This window comes from Macrobrachium rosenbergii, chromosome 14, assembly GCF_040412425.1.
Source record: "Macrobrachium rosenbergii isolate ZJJX-2024 chromosome 14, ASM4041242v1, whole genome shotgun sequence".
Lineage (NCBI taxonomy): Eukaryota > Metazoa > Arthropoda > Malacostraca > Decapoda > Palaemonidae > Macrobrachium > Macrobrachium rosenbergii.
The window spans coordinates 54,031,069-54,052,527 of NC_089754.1; the positions used below are offsets into that span (position 1 = coordinate 54,031,069).

General features: G+C 37.1%; 1 protein-coding gene across 4 annotated transcripts; it reads left to right on the top strand.

Moving 5' to 3' along the window:
• Nucleotides 1-1,793: 1,793 nt before the first annotated feature.
• On the top strand, nucleotides 1,794-20,529 carry LOC136846150 (rRNA methyltransferase 1, mitochondrial-like). 4 transcript variants are annotated; one of them, XM_067116918.1, is made up of 4 exons: nucleotides 1,794-1,862; nucleotides 8,453-9,215; nucleotides 12,127-12,326; nucleotides 20,290-20,529. In XM_067116918.1, exons 2-4 carry the CDS (start codon nucleotides 8,458-8,460, stop codon nucleotides 20,475-20,477), a joined length of 1,146 nt encoding a protein of 381 aa, XP_066973019.1. In that variant the 5' UTR covers nucleotides 1,794-1,862; nucleotides 8,453-8,457; the 3' UTR covers nucleotides 20,478-20,529. The 4 variants fall into 4 exon arrangements, with proteins under 4 accessions (XP_066973019.1, XP_066973020.1, XP_066973017.1 ...); XM_067116919.1 differs by lacking the exon at nucleotides 1,794-1,862 and adding an exon at nucleotides 2,065-2,087; XM_067116916.1 differs by lacking the exon at nucleotides 1,794-1,862 and adding an exon at nucleotides 4,833-5,089.
• Nucleotides 20,530-21,459: the final 930 nt, after the last annotated feature.

The window sequence follows — 21,459 nt, forward strand, 5'->3', positions numbered from 1 at the left end:
TGCTATGGTTTCCATTTATTCACATATTTCTACATTGAATTCTAATAGTTATATAAGTCCTATTTTTTCTTCGTTTTCACTTCTCTTTGTTTTAAGCCAGAAAAAAAACCAGGACACCTTTTTTTTTTCAGGTATAGTCTCAACATCAGCCTTGGCTGTAAGAAAGATGGTCTCTTGCTATACATTTGCTCCCAAATGAATCTCAGTTAGTGCCCGTAGGAGGGGAGCGCCGTTAGTGCACCTCATACGGTGCACTGTAGGCATTACTTAAAGTTTTTTGCAGCGTGCCTTCGGCCCCTAGCAGCAACCCCTTTCATTCCTTTTACTGTACCTCCTTTCATATTCTCTTTCTTCCATCTTCCTTTCCACCCTCTCCTAGCAACTGATTCATGGTGCAACTGCGAGCTTTCCTTCCTGTTACACCTTTCAAACCTTTTCCTGTCAATTTCCGTTTCAGCTCTGAATGACCTCATTGGTCCCAGTGCTTGGCCTTCTGCCTAAATTCAGTACTCAATTCAGTTAGTGAACATAATCTACAGCCGTACAACACATCCTGGCTTCTTCATATTTTCTGATAGGTTAAAAATGAAAAGAAACTGTTTTGGAGGAATGGGTAAATAAAACGCTGTGTATTGTCAAAAATGGCTCTAGCAAGATTTGCACGAACCCCCATGGTAACCACTGCACAAGATGTAGACAGGATCGGGAAAACCAGGACTTCGTGAGTGATTGGGGGAAGCCCAATCCCAGTAGCGTGAATTTCCTAAGTGTTGGTCCGCTTGTTTTATTATTATTATTATTATATTAAAAAAATACCCATAGTAGCATGTCTTGAAATGGAGAAAAATCCACAGTTATGTATATGTACATGCATTTAAAGATAAATGTACAGATAGCTATCTGTACAGTTTTATCTTTAAATATACAGTACAGTATGTCCTACATGTACTTATCTGTGGATTTGTTTCTCCATTATTATTACTATTATTATTATCATTATTATTATATTGTCTCGTTTCGTTTGTGTATTAGTTGTAGTACTAATTTTCCTGGAATAGAAAAAAAAAACCTTCGTACGTCGCCTATCCGCCATATTGGCCAGCGTGATTACATAAACTTAATGGCGTCATGGCTTCCACTTAAAATGCAGCGCCAATAGCAGCTCCTCGGTACAAAATTGGGCCAAGCTACTACAAGACCCGCTCTAGGAAACGCGTTCGCGCATGACGCCAACTTGAAACCAGTCCTTGTTTATCTTCTTCGCCAACAAGTTCAAGTCAAATATATGATCTCCATATTAGTGTGACCGTGTAGGTTCTTTACGTTGCTTATGTGAAAGAGAGTATGACATACTCCGCAGCTATGCGCCCTGTTGTTCTTGGCTCTGTCTTCTTCTTCAATTTTCTCGCCATTATTATTATTATTATTATATTATTATTATTATTATTATTATTATTATTATTATTATTATTATTATTATTATTATTATTATTATTCAGAAGATGAGCCCTATTCATATAGAACAAGCCCACAGGGGCCGCTGAGTTGAAATTCAAGCTTCCAAAGAATATGGTGTTCATTTGAAAGAAGCTAATATGAAATATAGAAAGGGGAGATCGATTATTAGAAAAAAAAATAATGTAGGTAAGTTATTAAAGTGGAAAACTGTTTTAGGGGAGTAATGTTTTAGCAGCAAACAACGTTCGTATTGCGTAATCACCATCACAGAAATATAAGAACATGGTGATGCATTAGCTTTACTCATTTTGGAATCCACCAAGGCTACGCTACATGCGAGACACCAGATCTCCTCACACACACATGCGACATGGGTTCCATTAATCATCCATGACAACGAAAATGTGAGAAAAGAGAAAAAAAACGTGCTTATTAACGACAAACAGTTCTGGTACACGACAGGGAGTCTCCGTCTAAAGCTTCGTTACAGATGTGCATAAATTAGCCGTGAATATGGGACTACAGTTCATGCGTTGTTAAGGGTTAGCTACCCTCCAATATTGTTAGGCTGCGAAGGAAAATCTTACGCATATCCACTGTCTAGGAAAACCTACTTTTTTTAATACTGTGTAAGTTATTAGTGAATTGATAATGATATGGTTATGGTGCAAGGAAGTTTTGTTTTAAAACTCGAAACTGTCGTCACAAGTGTCACCCTAAACGTGGAATGGAATGAAATGCGAAGAACGTCAATTGCAGTCAGCTATTAATATACCTGTTCCAATGTTCCTCGCTATTGACGGTACTTTACCCAAGTAATTTTATTGTTGTTGATCCCCAGAGGAGGTAGAACCATCAGTCCACCTCAAGCGTGCACTGTAGGCATTACTTAAGGTTCTTTGCAGCGTCCCTTCGGCACCAAGGTGCAACCCATTTCATTCCTTTTACAGTACCTCTGTTCACATCCTCGTTCTTCCTTCTTACTTTCTACCCTCTCCTAACAGTTGTTTCAAAGTGTAACTGCTTTGAGGTTTTTCTCGTTACACCTTTCAAACCTCCTTTACTCTCAAATTTCCTTTCAGCTCTGAATGACCCCATAGGTCCCGGCGCTTGGCATCAGGCCTAAATCTCATATTCCTTTGTTATTGTTTATAAAATTGCCATCAGATATGCGACCTCAGACATTAAGTGGACGCAAAAAACGCCTTGTTTTTAGCCAGTGAATATTGTTATTGTGTTTTTAGCTGGTCTTTCTGAAGAGCAGCGGAATAATTCACTTGTTTTTGTTCAGTACCATGTTTTCGTTGGCCAGGTCTGAATGTTTGCATAACGTGATGAGTAGGAGAATACAAACAGGCTGCTTCTGAAGATAGTGTTTAATGAACATTCCATAAGTGATCTAAGACCTGTGGATGTTGTAAAATATTTGGACATACAATGTTCCAAAGATTACAATAACTAGTACGTCGTTTTGTTCGCGAAAAAATTACAGCCCGCAAGTTTTACTCGTAAAAGCCGTTATAAAGATAGTCTACCTGGGTCGTACAGTACAAGAATGATATGAATTTTAAAAGAATTGTAACTATCTGATTGTTTTATGTAAAAAAGAAAAATGTGGGTTTCCGTATAAAGAAACCAAGACTTGCTCAGCATAGTTTAACCATCAAAATTGTCAGCATGCCAATTGATTCGTATGGTGTTAGAAAAAAAATCTTTTTGCTTTTAGATTTCTGTTTTTCCACGTTGATTTTTTCTTATAGATTAAAGTGTTGTAGGTTTTTTCATGAAATATTTTTGGTATGCTATAATGTTTACTTAACATACTTTGAAATGGGTTCTCAACAGAGAAGACAACGCTTCTACGAAACCGACGATTGGATAAACGCTTTTGCTGCTGGAGAAGTAAGCCGCCGAGACCGATCAGCGAAATAAATAAAATATGATGCCTTAACACCCACAATTGAAAGAACATCACTCAAGTTATTGAGGATCATGTTGCAAGGGCAGAGTCTCGGCCAAGGTTCTGAAATCAGCTGATTGACACTCGACTGGCAACAGTAATGTGCTGATTACATGAACATTTGTCGGTAAATCATGAGGTGACACAATGGTAGACGCACCGCGAAGTAGCTTTGTTTCTATGTCATTTTTCTTCTTCTTTACTGCTCGTTTACGAAGGTTAGGCTTTTGTAGTGTGAAGACTTTGACGTATTAATTCATCCTTTATAATTCATCCATTACAGTTTAGGAAAACATGATTACCTCAATTTGTCGCTTCAGGTGTAACACTCGGTGGGGTATCCGGTAGGAATCTTACGACGGATGTTATGTTAACGTCCTGAGAAAATGACTCATGCTCAGTATTATGTATTCCTGCCGTGTCCATTAGTCCCATGTCAAAAACGACGCCTATATAACTTGCCTGTCAACCAGTATGGAACATCCGTCAATTATATAGATTTTCTTCCATTTGTACGGCTTCCAGGTGTACAGATTAAGTCACGAAGGAATTTATTGCTAGCTGTTTATTACAATAAAATAATGAAAGAACGCATAAACACAAAAGATGGGTCTAACACTAGACTAACCAAGGTCTAGAGACCAACAACAGGATGCGTGTTGTGGGAAATCTTGTGCCAATCCCGCTTTTATGGATCAGTGCTCTTTTCATCCTACTTTCGTAACCTTTATGCAGTGAGGTTGTCTTGCTACTTAGTAGTTATGAGACCATAGCACATACATTCATTAAGCCACTGCATTATAACATTATTGCTCTCGAAACCACCTTGTTTTGTAATTTCCGATCTTAAGATTTTATAGATATATGCATACCAGGTGATATACATGGCTAAATGTATATAATAAATACACGTGTAGCCTATGTATATATCATACTTACATATATAAGCCATTTTCCTCGGAATGCGACAAAAGTTATTAGCTTATTCGTCCTTCATCGTTCAACTGTTTCATATAGGATGAACTTTGTCTGCAGAAAACTTCAACAATGTTAACAGATTTAACATATTTACCCACAGAAGACTCATCTGCAGCACATCGAACCGGCTACTCTCTCTCTCTCTCTCTCTCTCTCTCTCTCTCTCTCTCTCTCTCTCTCTCTCTCTCTCTCTCTCTCTCTCTCTCTTGCTAGCACACACTCTAACTCTCTGGATATCAGGGTCCTTCCATCCCAGTATATTTTGCGGCCCTTGACATAACATAAACCTACTTTTCCTTTTTTTTTTTTTTTATTAACTCTTCATAGTATGGGTACCAGTTATCTAAATTCCTTTTTATTTCAAATAACCTTTGTAATGCTGCAACGCCAACGAAGAAACGGTATCAGGTCGAATGAAATGATAAGAAATAATATAGTTATAAATTCCACATACTTAAGCTATAGAGAATATAGATACAGAAAAATATAGCGAATAACGTAAAAGCATCTGAAAATGATACGATGTTTTAAAAAGAGCATAAAAGTCCTCGGAATTACCCTTAGAGTAGTAAACAATTTTTTTGTGATGTGCCGTTACATAGATGTCATTTCTTGAAAACTATTTCGAAGTGGACTGTCAATACTGTTGTCTGTTGAAGGTTGATCGCAGTTATTAGTACTATATTTATTTATGTAAGCATACACTATATTAATGTTTGAAATTAGATTTGTACCAAGGAAATGAACGAAAGAAATTAAAAGCACAAGCAAGGGGGGCTTAATAAACCCACAAAATCGGGTTGCTTTAGCTTAGCCTTCGTGTGCTGTCATAGATTAGTCGTAATTACCGGTAAGCAGTTGTTAATTATTATAATAGGTTAAAAGTGTAAGATTAATTATTATAATAAGTTAAAAGTGTAAGCAAACAAGCTTTATAGAGTAATCTAAGATAACTATCGTCTTTATTCCTCTGCAGTCTTTATAGTTTTGAGTACTAATGAATGTTCTTATGGCTCTCGTTAATTTTTTCCTTTAATACCACAACCACGAGATAAAGTGGGAATGAATGTTAAAATATAAACAAAGGAAAAATGGGAATGAATGTTAAAAAATAAACAAAGGAAAAATGGGAATGAATGTTAAAATATAAACAAAGGAAAAATGGGAATGAATGTTAAAAATAAACAAAGGAGAGTAAACACATTATTAACAGTAAATTTCTCGGTACTTTTATATATTAGCTCCGCACCTGTTTTTACCTTTTCAACTGGTTTTTTTCTACACTTTTAGAGGTTCTGATACTGGCGGTGCATCTGTTTGTTGTCGGCCAAATGGAATGTCCCTTCGCCGTGTTTAGTACTGGCCCAGGGGCGTTGGGTACCCATACATTAACAAGTTATTGCACTTGTCGGACGGGATATGAACCGTCCGAAACAGACGTACCCGTGTCTGTCTTGTGAAGATCGCGTTTGGGAACCCCTTGTTGGATGGACTTCGGGGGTTAATTACAGGTTAATTAGACTTGAGCGCCAATAATGAAAGATAAATTCATAATTAGCAACCAAAAAACTGTAGAAAAAGTCAAGTTATAGTGCCGTCGGCGACGTGGAGCTACCCTAGAATTCTACCAATTTCTCATAGGTTGTAGTATCATTTTCGAATTAAGCATGTTAAGGAGATTTTAGGGCAAAGCAGAAAAACTCCAATATCGAGTTAAGTATACCTTAGTTTAACCAGACCACTGAGCTGATTAACAGCTCTCCTAGGGCTGGCCCGAAGGATTAGATTTATTTTACGTGGCTAAGAACCAGTTGGTTATCTAGCAACGGGACCTACAGCTTATTGTGGAATCCGAACCACATTGTAACGAGAAATGAATTTCTATCACCAGAAATAAATTCCTCTAAATAAATTAATCTAATTCTTCATTGGCCGGTGTTACCATAGTATCAGAGTAAGGGTAGAGCGCAGAGTAGGGGGGTCACGAATTACGTTTATTTCTAAGTAATAGCTCGTGCGGACTGTATGGAACGGTTCTGCGAATACGAAAGTCATTAGGGAGCCTATGTTCAAGAAGGGATTGGCTAGGGAAATCTATTATGAAAGGAACCATACTAACCTAATGTACCCTAACCTAACCTAACCTAGTAGGCCGTGTTACCTAGCCCGGGGGGCTGGGCTCTGCCCCCGGAACCGCCAGTAAATGGGAACTCCACTTTTTACCAAAAATTCCCCTGTAACACAGCGCATGTGCTATAACATTCCAGGATGGCCAGCGTACAAAAACTTAATCAGTTCTGAGGTTAATTACAGGTTAATCACAGTCGACTGACAAAAAATAATGTTAAATTCTTGATAAGCAACCAAAATACTATAGGGAAAGTCAGTCTTAAAGGAAATACCTGACGTGGAGCTAATGCTTAGTTCTACCGTAGTATTATTTTTGAATTAAACATGTTAAGGAGATTTTAGAGCACAGCAGAAAAACTCCAATATCGAATACAATAGTATCAGAGTAAGGGTTAAATGCAGAGTATGGGGTCATGAATTACTTGGGGGGAGGTTTCCAGCAGCTGATGGAACCCCCAAGGTTAGGACACGGTGTCCAAGGTTAGGTTAGGCAAAGATAAGCCTGGTCAGGTCTTATTCCCTCTGAAACGCTTACTACAGATTTGCCTACTAGGCCTACAACAGCCTTGACTTGTTACTCTCACTCCCAGGGTAAAATAATGGCAAGATTAGACCTAGGCTATAAATAAGCAAGCTCTACACCCATCGAATAATGGTCATTTCTGGTCTGAACATCCCATCAAGTGCTCTGGTCCTGGTCTTTTCAGCCTTAAGTCATTTGGGCCGTAATATCCAAAACAACGTAAGATGTTATGTTTATGGCATTTACCATTATGTTTATAGCATTTACTGTCATTTTTTATGTTTTACATACATCCCCAAGGAGCTGGTGCTAAACACGCCACCCATTTTGCACATAAATGAGCTTACGGCCTGAGGTTTGGGAACTTTACAACGAATGATTTCAGTTGAAATCATGAATGAGACAATTGAAAACAGCTAGAAAACTGTTGAAAAAATATGTTTGTTATGTGGAATTAGAGTTTGGACTGAAACGAACTTTTACCCACCAATCAGTCACGAGATAGTGTGCCTCTAAACTTGTTTGGAAAAGTAAGCCATGAGGAAGAGGAATCACGAATAGGTTATGCAGTACTGGTTGGGCCATTTTAGACCAACACAAAATGTATTCGTATAGCTTTATCTTTCCACTTTAAAATGAAAGACTTTACCTTAACTCTCAGTTATTGACAGTCATGGTAATCTAATGTACAAGTAGGTAGGCTAAGTGTAGGCCCAGCATTAGTTTAGGCCATGCATATTAGTCAGGGTTATTTGTGATAATCCACGCACTTCTTTGCTTTTTATTTTCATATTGTAAAATTTTAAATTTTCATATTATTTTTATTCCATAAGTCATCGGAAACAAGTTTAATTTATGGCTTAATACAATAGGCTAGGCTCTCAGGGTAAATTTAAATTTTGCTTCATTGCATAGACTAGAATGCATGGATATTTCAGATTTAAAACTAAGGTAAAATTGTACCTTAGTTGAGATCAGCATTGAAATTGGGATTGTAAAGGTAGTTTTTGATAATTTGTTTAATTTTAACTTTCATTCTGTAGGGAATGCCTCATGAATTGGTTGTTCCCTCCTAAATCTAACAATTTATGGGGACCTAAGTATGAAACTGGGATTTTTTGGGGGGAGGGGTGAACACATAAAAATAAAATGTTGAAATGGTTGTCACATGAGGATATCAAAACCCAGTCACCAAATGCTTAGCATGACCTCTTCCCAACCTTGCATAAGGGTTATCTATTCAAATGAAGGTTCTTCTTCTTTATCCTTTGGTGTGTCCAGAAAGCTGCTGACAGGCAGATTAAGCACATGTAAACAGATGAGTTTATATTGAAAAACAATTTTACTTTTAAAGATATATCTATTATTATTTACATCTATATATCATACAATTTCTTTTTCAGACTGTATGTTCTCAAGGCTCATCGTTAGATATGCCAGTAAGAAAAGATTTTCCTTGCCCAGTGTCAACTTTAAATACGCCGAGAAAGATGTCCAAAATGAGGAGGAAAAGCGTTTACCCCCAGTGTATCCAATTGAGGAGGAAAGGCACGAGAGAACAGGAGTAAAGAGTAGATTTAAAAAAGAGAAATCAAATGGCAAATCAAATGAAGAATCTTCAGGTATATCAGCATCTCGTAATTTAATCGGCGAGAAAAAAGTTAATAATAATAAAATTAGAAAAAACGTGAAATTTGAAGGGAAGTATAAGAGTTTCAGTACAGCTGTAAAAAGAAAAACTGGGGTAGGTTTTGAGCCTGAGGGTGAACTGATTTTCGGCATTCATCCAGTATTTCACGCTTTGCAGGCTCAGCGTCGTAAATTTAACCATCTCTATTATAAAGCAGGATTAGAGGATAAGAATGTTAAAATTCAGGAAATACTGAAATTGGCCGGTGATAATCATGTACAAGCAGAGGCTGTTAAGTTGTCACAACTCACAAAAATCATTGGTGAAGATCGAGTGCATCAAGGGATCTGTTGTGATGTCAGTCCTCTCCCTTTTGAGAAACTTGAAGTTGATTCGTCTAATATAAATGAAAATGAAGAATCTTGTAAATTGTGGCTGTATATGGATAGAATTCAAGATCCTATGAACTTTGGAGCTATTTTGAGATCAGCTTACTTCATGGGTGTGGACAAAGTGATTACTTCTAAAGAAAACAGGTTAGTCTTATATTCAGTGAGTAGAGTATATATGTATAATGTTGCACATTATACATACATACTTTTTTTTTGCATAATTCTCTTTCCGTAAGTCTAGAGTGATAACATTATGATTCTGTGTGTTTTTCATATTTATCCTTCTGTGAATATCGATATAATTACTGTATATAAATAATGAGTTATTGTAGCATACAGACCCAGCAGTCATATAGAGGCCATCATTCATGATCTCAAATGCCCATAGACTTGATGGTCTTGTGTCTAACAGACAGAAAAAGTGAAGTATGGCAGTTTCAGGGCAATTACCACCTAACTTAGGGTAACCAGGTGGTTGAGGTCTCTCCAACTGGAGATAGTTTTGTCTGCTTGAAGTAGGGAAATCTGCTGTAAGACACAATCCTTGCTCATGCATTATGCGGCATGCCATGCATTTTTCTTCTGTAATAAGCAGCACTTAGTATGCCAAAAATGTTTTATTTGTCTCTTATGCCTACCTGTCTCACTATGGTTTGTCACTATGGTTTGTCTGGTTTATAAATATAGTGCAGTGCATCAGTCACCTGAACTCACAAGTTATGGAATGAAGACCTTAATATTAGAAAGTTTTATCAGTTGCTGTTGGGATGAAGTATCATTGACCCTCCATAATAAATCTTGTTTTCCTTTTTCAGTACAAGTAAATTCTTTGGTTCCCACTGATAAAGGAATTTGCTAAAACAAATTTTATTGCATTGTGTTGGTTTTACTTTCAACCACCAAAAAGAGATTCACTCCTTTAAGTGAAGAGGTTTGAGTCATCTTCAGTCAGAAATTAATTTTCAAGGTCTTGGCAAGACAAAGATTCAGTTTTGGAATAGTGATAGAATCAATCAGTGTAGATTATACTACACATCCTAAACATCCTAAGTCTACACATCTGTACTAGAATGGGGTTAACTGCCAGGGGTTTTGTTCCTTCTTATGTGGGTCTTGATTTGGGGCCTGGCAGTTTGAGGGAATTGCATAAAAATGTATTTAACTGAATATTTCTCTAAGAAGGGTATTAGATATCTCTTTCCTACATGGCTTGTGTTGGATGATTTGAATAGTTACTTCAGGGCTGTCAAAAACCATTCTTCAGTTCAAAGTTTTAACCAGAATCTCTCTGTTGCCTCTATCAAGACTTATTTGTTTGGACTTTGATGAGGTCTGTGTACATAAGAGCATTCTCAAGATGATTCTATGTATGATTAGTTAGTAGCACTTATTCTCAATTATCTTGGCTTTGATATGTTGAGGGAATCAGCCAAACACTTAAGTTCTTCCAAAAAATGGTACCATTAGGAAATAATTGCTACTTCAATTGATATTCTTGTAAGAATGTGGAAAGTTCAACCTTTGTACTAGTAGTGTCTCTGGATGAGCACCTTCTTTTACCTTCATTACATAATCAATCCAGTCCAAAAGGAGAAAGTTGCTGGAGTTCAGTCCAGTTGTTAACAAGGTTATGGAGTTGATGTAGATGAGTGTCACAAAGTAAGCTTTCACACAGCAAGAGGGGAACTGTACTAATACAGTAGCCATCTTAAATATCCTGGTAGTATGTGGGACTTAACCTTTCTCATTGTTTTTTCTGGTTCTTGATGTGTAGCTACCCCAGCTCATGGCACCAGTTAACTTTGGGGAATCTGGAACTGTTTGTCTGTCATTGAGGATGTTTGCACACTCTGTAAAGCTGTTAAAAGAAGATCAAAGACTGCTGGGTACAATTATCCCAGAAGGTAGTCATTGTTAACAAGGCTAGAACATTGAAACTAACTCATTGATTGACAATCTTGACTGATTGCTGAAGAATGACCAACTTTCAGTTGTAGTGGAAAAAAGAATAGATGTTGCTGTTGTTCAGGAAAACCAAGCTGGTGCATTGAAAGCAATGAAGCCTGACCATCTTGACTGATTTGAAGAATGATGGGCTTCGGTTGTAGTGGCAAAAAGAACAGGTCTGCCTTTGTGAAAAAGCTGCCTGGTGCTGGAATGTTTATTCTTACTGATTTCCTGATGTTTGTTGGACTGAATTAATTCATCATCCAGCATGACAGAAGAAGCAACTCCTGACTGCAATGATTATAATCTAGAAAAAGAAACTTGAAATCAGTATGAGGATTGATTGAAATCAGTATGAGGAAGGCTGTCACCAAGTAAAAGAGAAGTTAGAGCTAGTCCATTCTGTGTGTCAGTAGTTGATCATGGCGCCCACCCACAGGCAAAACATCTGACCTAAAATGGAGCGTCTTTGACCTTTGGTGCTACCTTAGATATCTGTCCAGAAAGATGAATTTTGCATGTCATACTGGAGACCCAACACTTATGAAAGAAAATGACAGATTTTTTTGTCCAAGTTTTGGATAATAATTCTGGTACTGTATGTTATTTCTAAGAGAGAAACAATTTTGATAGTTTCAGTTTGTGAAGACATTTCTGATTCAACAGATGTAAAACCATTTCTGCTCCAAAGAAACGAGGTATAAAGCACTCAGGCTGTTGCTGACTAGATAGACCCATGGCTTATGAGGTGATGCATGGATGGATGGATGGCTGAAAATCCAGGTGGTGCTGTTGTTGCGAGAATGTGCTCTTTTTCTTTTTGCTTACAAAAGGCTGTGTCATTGGAACATCATAGACCACAATAAAGGCATAATATGATTGATTTGTTTATCATGAGTAACTATTTTTTCATATTAAAGTTAGTTGTTTGTGTGTGGTACACTTTTTTTGGGGGATACTTGTTAATGATTTAGATAAGAGCTTTGATTAAGGACTTTGCATTATCAGACTTTTATTGGACTCTTATAAGTGCCAGTATATTGCTTCTATGTTATCAAAATTTATTGGACTCTCATAAGTGCCAGTATATTTTTTCTCCCATTTTCAGTTGTCGGCTCACTGGAATAGTAAGCAAGGCAAGTGCTGGGGCAGCAGAAATGCTCCCTGTGTATCAGGCTGATGATCTCAGGGGTCTCCTTCAAGTATTAGTTAACCAGGAATGGAATCTATTGTGTGCAGCTCCAGAGAGTCCATCATCTATCCCCTTAAATACATATATGCCAAATGGAAATACGGTGGTAGCTGTAGGTTAGTAGAGTTATGAGTTGTCTTGCTTGCATATTAATTAAACTTTTTTTTTATTGAAAAGCTTGAGATTTAAGCCATAAGTTTTAATTAACGAGGTTGTTAAAGATTGAGAATTGTTCAAGATATGGATTTATCAAATGCTAATCTGGTTAAATTGTTTGGTAATAAATAATACAATACCATAATCTGTTTCATGATACTAATCTGGTTAAATTGTTTAATAATAAATAATAATAATACAATACCATAATCTGTTTCATGACAAACCCATGAATGATATAGAGCCTGTTTTAAAGCCCAGTTGTCTGCAGATATGTGTTCTTATGCCTTGTAAACAGAAGATGAAAAATAGCTAAAAATTGCTGTTCACTCATACCTGTATCTGTCCTCATTGTTGAGTGTGTTTTTGTGTTGTCAACTGAAGAAACTTCCAAGCTATTGTTTTGGTGTTTTGAATAAGATTTCTTGTTATCATCAGTTATTATTTTCATGCTTCACTTTTTTCAGAAAAAGTGTATGAATAACTGATGTTTCTGACAGGATTTGTCTCATTGGTTTCCTGTATCTTGGGCATGTCTGCTTTCTGCACTGTTTTGAATTTGGCTCTTTCTTTTTTTAGTGGTTAATTTGTAAATTCTTATAATTTCCTTAGAGATTTTCAGTTTTATAAAAGTAAGTTCTGTATTATCACTTAACCATTAGTGATTTTTGCATTAAAGTATATGCCACTTGTGTAGTACTTTGTGTTAGGGCCATTATTAGTTGTGTGCCAGCTTCTATGTTGTTTCACATACTGAAGTATACTATGTGAACGTGCCAGGTTTTACAATTAGGGTCTGTCATGTCTTTTTGTCTGAAGGGGATACACCTTCTACCGCATGCATGGCTGCTGCTCACCTGCATTGGATTCTCCTTTGAAGCTGCACCTCTTATGTATCTACCACATACCAGCTACTCTTCTCCTGGTCGCCTGTTCTTACTGTTGCCACTGTTTCTGCTGGTATCCAGACCTCTGCTTACCAACATTGTACAACTGCAGGGTAACATCTTATCTTCTTTGTGTGGTATTGTTTAGGATCATCTTCCCTAGGGCATTGCTTCACCTGTGTCTTCTCTATGGTCTACTGGAATGCCTACTGCACCTGTTGCTGCTTCTTGTAATGCCTGGTTTCTTGCCCCTACCATTATGCCTGTTGTACTGATGGTTGTCACTGTTTTTATACTCTTGCTTTAGTCTATGCTATGTCTGCTTTCTCAGCTATGTTAGTTGTACTGGCAAACCATCTGTTAATGACGGTACATCCTTATGTGCTACTGCTAAATTCCTTGCTGAATTCACATTTCTGTTGGCATGCTGCTTTTGCTGTTTGGCTACTCTAGCACTGTTTGTTGTGCTGTCGCTATTACCGCTAATTCTTGTGTGCCTTCTCCTTATGCTCTGCCAACTGTGCCAACTGCACTACTTACACTTCTGGTACCACCTCTTCATGCTAGGGCTTTGGTTCAGGCTGTTCCGTCTCTGCCTGCTGTTTCTTTAACTTCTATTGTTTCTGCAGCCTCTGTTATCCTTGTGACTCTTGCTATGCCAGTAGCTCCTGCTCTGGAAGTGATGTCTGCTGCTTGTTTTTCAGTTGCTGTCCCTGCTGTGCTGATTGCTGTGACTTCTTTATGTGCTGCTTCTGAACCACTTGTTATGCCAAGTGTATCAATGGTGTTGGCTACTCCAGCAGTGTCTGTTGCGCTTGCTGTGCCCTTCTGCTCATTGATGTACCATTAGTTGCTTGTACTTCTGTACTTGCTCCTTCGACTCAGCTGTGCTTATTGTGTTTGCAGTGTTGGTGATGCCTGCTCTACTCTCTGTACCTGCTGTACCAGTGGCTATGTTACTGCTTCTGATATGCCTTTTGCTTATTCTATGCCCACCATGTTGACTATGCTAATAATGCTCATGGTACTGTGCAGTCTTTCTGCTCAGACTTTGGGTCAGGCTGTTCACACAAAATCTGCTGTGACTGTCAGTCTTCCACTTCTGTTGTAGCAACAGCTCCTTCTGTGCCCACTACTCCTGTTATCCATATTGCTTCTGTTTCAGCTACCCCTGCTTTGCAACCAGTGTTTTTTGCTTCTGCTTCAACTGCTGTCCCTGTTGTGATAGCTGGTTTTAAATTTTATGTTTCGGTTATGCTGACAGTTACAGTGAGAATACAGACCTTTGTATTTATATGGGAGTATCCTTCAGCAACAGCTGTTTCAGTAGTTGAAGCTCTAGAATAAGGTAGTGTGTTTGGTGTGATGGGAGAGGGAAACCCTGTCCACTCACCTGGCTGAAACCTTTTTTCCTAGGCCACTGAATATATGACAAATGAGATGGCTGATGGCCAGTGAGTCATGATTAAGCTGGAAGATGTTAATGGCAAGAGTGTTTAAGCATCAAATTCAAGCCAGACTGAGTAATTGGAGGGGAGTATCAGACATACTCTGTGACAAGAGAGTCCCTGTTAGGGTAAAGGGCGAGGTACACAAGGTGTTGGTAAGATCTGCCTTGTTGTAATGGCTAGAAGTGCACCATTGATGAAAACAGAACAAAGTAAGTTAGTTGTTTCAAAATTGAGGATGCTCAGGTTAATGAGTGGAATGATAAGAAGAGATAAGACGAGAAATGAATATATCAGGGGATCAGCAAAGGTTATTGAAGTGTCAAAGAAAGCCCAGGAAGTCAGTAATGGTTCAGGCACCATGATGAGGAGGGAAGATGATGAGTGACATTTTTCAGAAGAGATCATGGAAATGGAAGCACTAGGGACATGGAGAGGAAGGTTTAAAAGGCAATTGGACATAAGATAGAAACACATGGCAAAAGCTGATTAAAAACAGCAACCATGACTTGGGATTAAGCCTAGAAGAAGAAGGCTGTCAGGCCAAGACATCACTGTTGCTGTGCTGTTGGTCTTTGAATTTGACCATGGTTGTAAACCTGTATGATATCTTAACCTTTGTATTTATGTATGGTTGGTTGTTTGTATGTTATGGAAACAAGAAAAGTTTTTTTAGTCTTATTTTTGGTGTTTTTGCTTGCATCTTCTGTAAACCTGTATCTTTTATGTAAGTTATCCTTCTTCATGTGTGCAGTTTAATATTTCACTACTGTATATAGCAATACTGTACAGTTATTTACTATACAGTTATTATTGTTCTTGTGAGGTATGCGACCTCGTAATGTATATAAATACTTCAGGTTTTCTTGTTTCGAAAAGTATGATTCTTTAAATTGCAGGTGTTTATTCATATATTCTGATTTCCTTTTTGCAGGGATGGAAGTTTTCCATGAACTTTTCCATAAGGATGCCAACAGTGGTTGCCCTTTCATTGTTGGTTCTGTCAGATGGGGATCATTTCTCTTTCCCTTTCACTGCTGCAGCTGGGAGAATCATTATTTCACCAGTGGAGTTAACTTTCTGTTCTCCCCTTGTGCAGTGCAATGGGATTTCTATGAGCATCAAAGAGTACCACTCTCTCTCCTTGAGCTCTTCCTTGTGCAGTTGTGGGCCTGACTCTCCGCTAATGAAGAGTTAGACTGTTAGGAATTTATGGTGGAAATTCATTTCAGCTATAATCTGGTTCGGATTCCTCAATAAGCTGTAGGTCCTGTTGCTAAGTAACCAATTGGTTCTTAGCCACGTTAAATAAGTCTAACTTTGGGCCAGTTCTAGGAGAGCTGTTAATCAGCTCAGTGGTCTTGAAAGGTATACTTATTATTCTGCTCTCCTTGTGCAATGGCCTGAGCAGGAATGGGTCACCCACCTGAATCTGGTTGTTCATGCCTCTGCAACATAGGCACAATCACTGATTCTCTTCAGAGTCTTGAAAGTTGCTACAGAGTTCTCCTTCTTGGGGATCTTTTTGCTTTGGCTGAAAACTCTCTCATAGGGTTCTGTATTGCCAGGGTCCCTGCTTCAGCAACAACCCCCTCTGCTGCAGCTGTTAGTTATACAGATTTTCCTCCTCCCAGCCCCCTTGAATTCTGCAGTTTCACATTCAGACTGTGCAACCAGTGAAGAGGGTGGTTGGTTTCTGCTTGTGGATCCAGGTGGTACATAAAAAGGGCAATTTCTCTTCCTTCAGGGAATATAGCAGACCATAAATGGGAGCTTTATATGATTGATGGATTTGTATGAAAAGAATTAGTTTATTTTCTCAACTCATTTCTTCTTCATATTAAGAATGCTGATTATGTGACTTGGAATTATTGCAAGTTTTGCTAAACTAAAAAAAAAGATAATCAGTTGATTGTCAATTTCCAGTTAAATCCATTAACTTCTTGCCTTGATAAAATCATGGGAGAGATAGTTCATGTGTGTTGTATGTGGTGTCTGAAATATGGCATGAGAAAGATGAGTTCTACCACGGTTATGCATAGAATTCCATGCATGCAATGCCTTGGCATCCAAACAACATCATTTTGCTTTCTTTTTCAACCTGAAATAAACATATAACATCACATGGAGGTCTAGCATTTTACAGGAGTTGTACTCTTCTGCTGGTTTGCTCCTTAGGGGCTACTGTTTACATTGTTCCTTGTACCACACACCAAAAATATTAGTAAGGGTTCTTTGCAGATTCCTTCAGACTCCAGGTTGCTGCTTTATTTTCATTCATTAACCTACATTCTTCCCACCTAGGCATCCAACTTTTTTAACATTACCTTGTTTAAGTTTTTCACATCACATTTAAGAACATCCTTTGTCATGGAGCACTGTATTTTATATTATTATAATAGTACAAAACTTTTGCTTTGTGGTTTTAGAGGAGAATTTTCAGTTTTTGTTAGTTTTGTTGAAATCTAAAAACTGGTTAGTCCTCGACTGATGCAGGGGGGGATTTGTTCCAGGACTCCTTATGCATATCAGAATTCAGATAGATTCAAATCCCTTATACAGATTGCCATAATACACTGTATATGAGGTATTTTATGCATAGTATGCTTAACATATGAGAATTTCTTGTACCTAGTATTTACTATAAAAGTCTTTAGATTACTATAGTACTGTACCTGTAAAAGTATAAATACAGTTATCTTGATTTGTTTAAGGAGTAACAAAGAAGGTCTGGCTACATTCAGTGCTGACATGGCCATCATAACCATACTTTCATATTTCACGTTTGCAGCAGCAATGTGACGTTTTCTTTGATGCCAGACTTCAGAATTCTTTCATTTAGTGACCAGAAAGAGAAACTGAATTAAATAAAATAAAATACTGAATTTTAACAAGAAGAGAAATTATAAATTCATTCTCTTTCTCACTTTTGCTGGAATTTCAGTTATGTAATAATGAATTTAATTTAGTAAACCTTAAATTCACTCTCATACAAAAGTGATACATCTACAGTTGCAATTGTATCTGCAGGAGTCTGGCTAGGATGTGTCATATTTCACTTTCAAGCTGTTGTTACATATGTATAAGCATATTGCAATTTGGTAATAGACCAGATAATCCTAATATATTCTTGTACAAAGCTTGGCATTCACTCTTATGTACTGTAATAGTCATTGAGTCTACAGTATGTCTTGGTAAGGGTACATGATAGCTCTGTTTCAGGTTGTCGTTATACTTGTGTAACAGCATGTTGTAAGGCGATAATTGCCTTTAACTTATTCTTTACATTCTTGGTGTGCTGGCAAAAAGAAAATTTAAGTTTTTGGTACTGGAACCTTACTGTATTTTATAAAGTATTTTCCAGCCTTGTGTTTACGACTTAACAATTTCTTTATTCAAGACTTTTATGCTGATTTAAAGACCTGAAAGAGAAACCATAAACATACGATTGAATACCATACAGAATACACTATTAGTTAATAAATAAAGGAAATATAAATTGTTTCTCTCTCTCTCTCTCTCTCTCTCTCTCTCTCTCTCTCTCTCTCTCTCTCTCTCTCTCTCTGTTTGAATTATATATTAGTGAATCCAATTCTTTGTAGATAATAGTGATCAATTTCAAAGTCGAGGCTATATAGCAGCTTATTGTAATAGGTAATTTTAATACATGCATGTACAGTATCAGCGCTTGGTCATCTGCATATAGCAGCTCCCAGGGACCTCTGTTTTTAGCACTTTTTTGCAGCTTCCTCCATTACTTTGATCAACAGCAAAGGACTCAGGACTGATCCTCGATAGACACCAACATGTACCTCAGATTTTTCAGATACAGTAACCACTATATTCACTCTAGATCTGAAGTTCTGTAGAGAAACATCACTATCTGAACAAGTCTTTCTGGTACTTTATGCCTTTGTGATGTCTGTCTGTTTGTCTTGATGTTCTGTCAGAATCCTTCGTAGTGTCTACAAGTATGTAGTGTGATATATTCCTTCTTTTATTTTCCTGTATCTGCCATATAAAGACTTTATATTGTTGATCTCTCTGGCATGAAGCCAAATTGACAGTGTTCAACTTTAACATGTCTCAGACTTTCCTTCAGCACCACCTCTAATGCTTAAACAATCTTGTTCCCATATGATTACCTCATAGAAGTGCATCCTCTTTTCTGTTGTATAATATTATTGTTAGACTTTTTCTATTCTTGCCTCTTACTATTTCTTCATTTGATATGTTCTTATGTTGTCTTGTAAGTTTAGGGATAATTGGCCCTCCTACTTTTATTGTTTGTTATTCCATATGCTTTTTAATTTTTCATCTTTGCAAAGGCCTTTGTAACCTTTTAAAGTTGCTGTGTCCTATTGGTCTGTTTGTTGTGCCCACATCCACCAGCTCATGTTATTTTCCTTCATTCAGATTTTCAAAATATTTTTTGGTCATTCCAATGTCTTTCATATGAACTTCAAGTTTTCTGTTTTTATCTTTAATAAGCTTTACCACTTTTTACATCTTTAACATCTCTCCTCAGCCTCTGTGCTATCCTGGATGTATTGTTTTTTTGCCTTGGATGTGCCTAGTTGTCCAGTTAAATTTCTCCCAAATTCCTTTCTTGGACCTTGCCCACTAGCCTTTTAACCTCCCTCCTTCTCAACATCTATTTTCTTCCCTGCCTGGCATCTGCTGGAGCTTGAAGGCTCTCTTTCTTGTCCAGTTACCCTTTTGATTCCACCATTATGTCTGTCTTTCTCTGTATCCCTTCCCCTGTGTCACACAGCACATTTTTACTGCTTATTGTATGTCTTCTATTGGCAGTTTCCACTGGCCACTTTTTGATGCTACTTTGATTACCAATTCAAGGCTGCAAATTTTCACAAGGCAGGCCTGAAGGGATTCTTCTTCATTGAGGGCTAAAGATTGAAGTAAGGAAATGATGAAGTGAAGCAGTCAAGTAGAAAGAAAGCAAAATGAAATGTAGCACAGAACACTAAATATTGTCTGCATGATATAATTAGAAAGACAGCATTATTCTTGGAAGAATCTGCATGTTGGCTACCATCATGCAAATGGAAAAACACTGGCTGAATGCTCCAGTCTTGGGGACTTGAGTAATCATAATTTTACTAAGAGCAAGGATGGATCTAGTGCCTCTTCTTCCTAGGGGTTTTAAATAAAATTGTTATTATTTTTCTAGTGTATTAAAGAATCTGGTCTTCATGAGATATAGATGCTCTTTTAATATTTGTATTTAAATTAACAGTATTTTATAAGTGATTTTATGATTTAGTTTGGGAGTATTTATGCGTTTTGTATGGAAGAAGTTTTGTGAGCAAATTTTTATCAATAAGAAATTGTAACATAAAAACAAAAGTTCAACATTATGATTAATTTTGACACATGATCATAAAGAATATATTTTACTATATCTTCTGGTAACCTTTAACTTGGTCCAATTTTTTCTCATTTTTACTTTTTCTGAATTATTACCTCTTAAAAATCAAATACCAATACAGTAAATAAAACTGAGCCAAAGGATTTATTGTATTGTATAGTATAGTATCTTCTTTTAATCATGCATTTCTTTTCAACAGGTAACGAAGGCTATGGAATTTCTCCTGAACTTCGAGACTTGTTTAAAACTACCATTGCTATTCAGCCTGGTCGGGTATTAAGGACTGGCATGGACTCACTTAATGTATCTGTAGCCACTGCAGTGATCTTGCATGATATTACATCAAAAATTTCTGCGATAAATACTAAGAACAGTGCAAAGGGGTGATTATTTTTTATAGTTATTGTAAATAAAGATCTGCTCTTATGTTTTTTACAAATGTTTTAGTCACCCTTAGGTTAAGATAAGCAATTTGAACTGCTGATGGTATGCACTAGGAAAAATATTGAGTACTTTTCCAGTACTGCCAGAATACTAAGTTCTGTAGGCTTTTTAGGTAACTTGCTGAGGAAATTGTAACGTGATGAGAAATGAAGAATGACTTTGGAAAGAGAATCAAAGTGTGTACTGAAAATATTTTGCAACCTACCTAGTCTATAATATTGAGAATTAGGAATATCTAGGTCTTCTGAGAAAATCTTGGCTTACGTTGGAGCTTTGAACCTCATCAGCTTCATAAACTTAAAATTTAGTTGTATCTGGATTGGAGTTAGTTTTTGAAAAATTTTCAATGTAAAATCTCCCAACACAAAAATTGACTATATTTAGCATCAGCACTGGCAGCAAAGAGCAGAAAACATGAGATTAGGGATGGCCATTTGTAGTGATGATAAATACTGATATATTTTTTAGAATAAATATACAATGATAAATTTTTTTAGATAGGTAAATTGCCATTCACTGGGTGCTGTTGCTGTGCTGTAAGTTGATGTTCAAAGATGGAATTTGACCTCATTAGATGGTGATTCTGTGCTGTACTCTGACAAAAGACGAGAAACCAAGAGTATTAACTTTTCTAAAATCATCTTGGTATTGATGAACTACAGAAAACTAGACAGGTAAATACAAATGAAACTTTCATGTTGCATTACTCACCCTTTTCCTCAGAGAAGCTAAACTCTCCTAATGTGTTAGGAATGTCAGTAATCCAGACTTATCCCCTGGATTGTTGGAATAAATAACTGACTTCCATGACCAAGTTTACTAGTGCCTTTCCACTTCGTGAGCTGCAGATGGTCAGTTTAACCACAAAAAAGCAGAGGTCAGGTAGTCAGCTGGAAAAAAAAAAGTATATCTTAGTTTAACCAGA

Coding starts and splice junctions, on each gene's coding strand:
- LOC136846150 (XM_067116918.1), top strand. CDS start 8,458: ATGTTCTCAAGGCTCATCGTTAGATATGCCAGTAAGAAAAGATTTTCC. Junction 9,216..12,126: donor ATTACTTCTAAAGAAAACAG/GTTAGTCTTATA, acceptor TCCCATTTTCAG/TTGTCGGCTCACTGGAATAG. Junction 12,327..20,289: donor AAATACGGTGGTAGCTGTAG/GTTAGTAGAGTT, acceptor TCTTTTCAACAG/GTAACGAAGGCTATGGAATT.